The following is a 6,000-nucleotide window of genomic DNA, read 5'->3' as shown; positions in this document are numbered from 1 at the left end:
TATTATACATTGCTTTTAGCTCCCCTTGTCTCTAGATTTAGTACCTTTAGCTTTCGTTTACGTTTCTATTTTCATGTCTCCATGTTCCCAGCCTTCTGCTCTATTAGTCACCATAGCAACCTCCATTACCTCAGTTTCCTTCACCTGGCCAGCACAACTGTAAGCATTCATCTGATTAACCGCCTCTCTCCTTCCCATTGTTTCACCATTCACCTTCCCTGCACATAAGCTCACCGGTTTCATTTGTTCCCCGTCGCGTCGTCTTGCTAGATACCTGCTATTCACCTGTCATGTTCCTGCATTGTTCTAGGAGTCGTTGTCAACCTGCTCTTGTAAGTTCTGTATGTCGCGTTTTGTGTGGCACGTGTGTGGCTACTACTCTGAATCACTACGTTTGAACATTTACCAAACACAAGCACTTGAACAAATGTAAAAACTGTAACATAGTCTGGTTAAAGCATTTTAATAGCAGACTGATATTAGAAATTCAACATAAAGACAGGGGTTATTGTGTTACAGGAGAAACATTTGATCTGACGCTCAGGTTAAACTCAAAATGTGGTACGTCTCCAACTGTATTGTGAGATGCTAATGCATTTGCCACCACACCCTAAAAATTTCAAATTAAATAATCTGCATAATGTTGTATTGAAATAAATATCTTAAACAAGCAAAGGTAAGCAGCGAATTCAGGCATTTTATATGACTATAAAATAACCAATCATTCAGACAACATTGATGACGATGTTTTCATATGTTTCTAATACAAGGCTATTAGAGAAACCCCATTTTATCATCCTCATGCATGCCTAAAGATACACCACGGCTTGTATACAGATAGATAAATCTGGTATATATTTAGTATATTTAAACATAAATCCTGCATATGATCATGATGAGAATATCAGTTCGTGGTCCAGTAAAATCCAGCAAAGCTAATGGGATTCAGTTGAAATGTGTAGGTCTTTCTGTATGCAGGAAGTCATGCAAACAATAAAGAGGTAAAACTAGCAGGGGACACAAAACTCTGTCAGAGTATTGGGTTTTCAATCAGGCCAGGCCTCACTTGAGTTGCATAAATGTGACAGCAAAGACAATGGGAGCATGGCCAATAACACATTTGAAATTTACTTCAACTCCACCTTGTGACAGGTTTAAAGATTCTTCTGAGAATAGCTTATAAAAGTATTTTTGTGAGTTCATGTCACTCTGGAAATGCTGCTTGTTTGAGATCTTTAAAGACAACTTTTTCTTGGCTTGTGGTTGCTATCCACTCCTTATCTGTCTTTGTTGATTCATGGGTTTGAAAGATATGAAACAAGAAGAAGATGAGGTAAAGTAAAAAAAAAAAAAAAACAGAAGCATTTGTGAAGATGCTTTTCATCAGTTCCTGACAAATTCCAACATCGGAGTCAATCCAGTTTTTTTAACCCAGTCTTTGGCGTTGACATTCTGGAACAGTTAGAAATTACAATGATACAGTAATCTAAGCCTAAAGGTAATGACAATGATGTAAAACAGATAAACTTATTTGGAAATGTAACAGTGAGTTAGGACAGGCAGGGGACAAAGCTACAGAAAAAAACGCAGTGTAGCAAATACATGTAGTAAAAGGAGACAAGATGAACGGTTTGAGAATAGAGAACAAACCGGAGAAAGAAAAACAAAACAGGTCATGTCTGAAAAGGTAGGCCCACATAAAACAACCAGAACCACAGAGAACCTGGTGGAAGGCCTGCACAGGAATTGGAAAGAGTAGTTCTTCTTTTTTTGTCCCAATTTACGGAAGCCTCAGGAGAGCCCCTGGGTGGATGCAGAACCTCACAGGAGATAAGGGAGAAAAAACACAGACCATGCAAACACAACTCCTTTTCCTCTTGTCTGGGATTTCCAGTCAAACATTCACACCAAACTGCATACAAAAAGCTACACATAGTCAAATCCAATGATGTAAAAACCCTACACAGGGTGCCTCTATGGAGCTCCAAAGGCAGATGACATGGAGATTTACAGCCACAAGGTTTGGGTAAAATACAGATATTTCTGCTATTATTTTCTGCTTCCTTCTAGATTTTAGTTAAGATGTTGTGGCAATTATTTTAATTATGATCTAAAACAGACGGGCCTTCTTCTTCATATCATTCCTCTTCCACAGAGCCAAGCGGTCAAACTGCTCCAGCGTCATTCCGAAAACCTGCTGAAACTCGTTGGGAGATAAATGTCTCTGCAAATGAAGGACAGGTAAGAGAAACATTTTTACTTGTGGAGGATACCAACTGCACTAAAAGCTTCACACATTTGAAAGCGACATAATACTCCTCAGATCTCACAAACACCTCTTCAGCCAATGTGTGATGGTATGAACCATATGCTCCATATATGAACATATTCTCGAGTTCTAGGTCTTCATATAAAACAAACTGTTTAGTCTTCAGAGTAATCAGTGATCAGACTGGAAGAACTGGTCAAGTCTACCACTCCAAATTGGCACTTTCTTCTCAGAATGGAATAGAAAATCTTAATTGTAATAGTAACAAGTACAAAGAAATTAGGTACTTTGCATAAAAATGTACTTGACAGCAGATATTTACAAGAACTTTATAAAACACATACTGTGTGATCAAACAAGACTTTTCCTGTTTTAGGTCAGTTTGAATTAGCTAACATTTTTGCTTACTGCTAAATGCAGTTACTCTTATGGTACGTTCACACCGAACGCAGATTCTGCGATAGGAGCGGCCGATTTACATGTTATCCCTATGTAGAGGCGTGTTCAGGAGCGGAGCGGCACGAGGCGGTTCGAAGGAGACGAAGGACGCGGTGCGAAAGGCGCGCCAAGTGAAGCGAGAATGATGGACGAGTTGAAAAATCTGAACTTTTTTCTAAATTCGGATCACGTCAACCAATCAGGGACTGGATGTGGCTGTCACGTATGGTGAAGGACTGCAGTGGAGAAGAAGCAATTGTCAGTGAAGATGGAGGACCAGATCATAGTGACGGTGTGCGGCAAGCCAGTGTTGCGTGACTCAACTAACTAGCTGAGATTTATTTACTCACCGAAGACAGATGGACAGGCGTTCAGCAGCGGGGATACAGCGGCAGTAGTTGGTGTCCCAAAGGCTGATATAATATTGTATTAGATCCTACTACAATATATCAGATCCCGCTGTTATTACACAGTATTGTATACTGTAGCATAAGTCATTGCCTCACATTCTTTTGTATCACACCCTATCATGTTGTACTTTTATCATATTGCATTTCGTCCTTTTCTGGCTCATTATATTGTATTATCAGGATTGATGAGATCCTCGAAGTACCTCTTTCACCGCTCAATAATGTCCCCAGTCAAGGTCAGCAGCTGTCAACTCCCACTGTAAAGAGTGTTGGCAAAGCACTGCTTCCCTCTCTTGGGATTTGCCTAAATCACTTTGAGGCCAACTGGTAGTCCTTGTCTCCTTCGATGGCCTCACTGAACTCCTCCCAGGCCAGAATTTTTGCCTCTGCCACAACCAGGGTTGCAGCACGCTTGGCCTCACAGTACCCATCAGCTGCCTCAGGAGTCCCACAAGCCAACCACAGCTGATAGGACACCTTCTTCAAGTTCACAGCATCCCTTCTGCCGGTGTCCACCACTGGGTTTGGGAATTGCCGCCGCAACAGGCACCGCACACCTTACAGCCACAGCTAAAGGTGGCAGCGTCAACAATACAGGTGGAACACATAGTTCACTTGGACTCTATGTCTCCAACCTCCCCCAAGAATCTGATCAAAGCTCTTCCGGAGCTGGGAGTTAAATACATCCCTGGCCAAGTGCTGCTCCAGATGTTCCCAGCAGACCCTCACTGTATGCTTGTGCCTGCCAATTCTGTCCAGCTTCCTCCTCTTTCAGCGGATCCATCTCACCACTAGGTGGGGATCGATGGACAGCTCAGCCCCTCTCTTTACCCAGGTGTCCAAGACATGCGACCGAGGGTCCGAAGACATGACTATGAAGTCGATCATTGACTAATTCCTAGGCTGTATGGGTGCCAAGTGCACTGATGAACACCCTTATGCTTGAACATGGTGTTCATTATGTACAATCCATGACTGGCACAGAAGTCAAATAATTAAACACCACTCAGGTTCAGATAAGGGATGCCGTTCCTCTTAATCAGACCGCTCCAGGTGTCACCGTCATCTTCCAAAGGGGCGATGAAGTCCCCCAGCAGAATGGCGGATTACCTGAGAGAGGCACTATCTAGCACCCCTGATAGGCCAAGAAGGCCAGCTACTCTGCCCCACTGTTCGGCCCGTAGGCCGAAACAGAGGTAGGTCTTCTCCCCAACCCAAAGGTGCAGGGATGTGACACTCTAATCCACCAGGGTAAACCCCAATACGAGAGAGCTGAGCTAAGGAACCGACAAGCAAACCCACCCCAGCCCGCCACCTCTCCCCGCTGGCCAAGCGAGTAGGAGAGAGTCCAGCCATTCTCGAGGAGCTGGGTTCCAGAGCCTACGCTGTGTGTGGAGGTGAGCCAGACTATTTCTAGCCAATATCTCACGACCTTCCGCACAAGCTCAGGCTTCTTCTCCTAAAGCGTGGTGACATACCACATCCTTAAAGCCATTTTAAGCAACCTGGGATCAGGTTGGCGAGGTCTCCACCTTCGTACGCTGCCTGCTCCTTTTTGCACCAGTCTTTCATGGCTCCCCCTGCTGGTGATGGGCCCACTGGGGGATGGGCGCGAGTCTCTCGTTCAGACCACAAGGAGTACCCCGGCCACCAGGCGCTCACCAATGAGTCCCGACCCCGAGGCTGGCTCCGGAGTGGGACTCTGTCTCTGCCATTCCAGGCAACGTCACGTGCCTCATGAAGGGGGTCTGAACTGCTCTTTGTCTAACCCGTCACCCGGAGCCTGTTTGCCACAGGAGACCCAGCCTGGGGCATTGAAGCATAGGCAACATAGCCTCTAGGATAATTCAAACTCTCAAACTCCTCCACCATGTTAAGGTGGCAGTTTAAAGAGGGGTACTTTGAGGAACTCCTCAATCTTGCCGTCACGCCTTCCCTGGTGGAAGCAGAGATTGGGGACTCAAAGTTGGACATGTTCATCACCCAGGTTGAAGTCACATTGGTGGTCAAAAAGCTCCAGTGACACGGCTTTAGGGATAGATGTGATCCACCCTGAGTACCTCAAGTCTGTGGATGTTACGGGACTGTCGTGGCTGACACAGGTGTGTTCCAACTGCAGGGGAGATCACACTCCTCAGCCTCCCGTGTAAGGCCTATGCCAGGGAATTTGAGAGGAGAGTACGGTCGATAGTTGAACCTCGGCTTCAAGAGAAGCAGTGTAGTTTTCGTCCCGGCCCTGGAACACTGGATTAGCTCTACGCCCACTACAAGGAGCTTAAGGGTTCATGGGAGTTTCCCCAACTGGTCCATCTGTTTTGTGGACCTGGAGAAAGCATTTGACAATGTCCCTCGTGGTGAACCTGTGGTAGGCACTCCAGGGGGCCCTTTTTTATGGGCTATCTGGTCTCCGTACAAGTGGAGCAGAGTTTGGTCGCATTGCCAGCACTAAGTCGGACCTGTTCCCGGCGCATGTTGGACAGGATTTCTAGGTGCGGCCAAGGGTCAAAGGGGGTCTGGTTTGGGGACCAGTGGATTTCGTCTCTTCTTTTTGCATATGACATGGTCCTGCTGACCTCCTCTTGCCAAGACCTACAGCATGCACTGGGGCAGTTCGCAGCTGAGTGTGAAGCGGCGAGGACCAGCTCTACCAAGTCTGAGGCCATGGTTCTCGACCCGAAAAGGGTGGGTTGCCCTCTTCAGGTTGGGGAGCTCCTGCTTCAAGTGGAGGAGTTCAAGTATCTTGGGGTCTTGTTTACGAGTGAGGGGAGAATGGAGCAGAAGATCGACAGACCGATCGCTGAGGTCGCTGCAGTATGAGGACGCTGTGTTGGTCCGTTGTGGTGAAGAGAGAGCTGAGTCGAAAAGTCAAGCTCTAGGTTTAAC

The 6,000-nt window shown here is 45.9% G+C and overlaps 1 protein-coding gene across 15 annotated transcripts in view; it reads right to left on the bottom strand.

Moving 5' to 3' along the window:
- Nucleotides 1–447: 447 nt before the first annotated feature.
- The window catches only part of ablim2 (actin binding LIM protein family, member 2), a 332,383-nt gene continuing 326,830 nt past the window's right edge, over nucleotides 448–6,000 (bottom strand). For all 15 annotated transcript variants that reach the window (XM_047385748.1, XM_047385747.1, XM_047385746.1 and 12 more), the window contains one exon: nucleotides 448–2,224. In XM_047385748.1, the coding sequence (XP_047241704.1) occupies nucleotides 2,111–2,224 (114 nt within the window). In that variant the 3' untranslated portion in view covers nucleotides 448–2,110. The remainder of the gene's footprint in view (nucleotides 2,225–6,000) is intronic.

Source organism: Girardinichthys multiradiatus, chromosome 14 (genome assembly GCF_021462225.1).
Source record: "Girardinichthys multiradiatus isolate DD_20200921_A chromosome 14, DD_fGirMul_XY1, whole genome shotgun sequence".
In the NCBI taxonomy this organism is placed as follows: Eukaryota; Metazoa; Chordata; class Actinopteri; order Cyprinodontiformes; family Goodeidae; genus Girardinichthys; species Girardinichthys multiradiatus.
The sequence above is the reverse complement of the archived record's forward strand: the minus strand, read 5'-3'. Positions and strand labels throughout refer to the sequence as shown.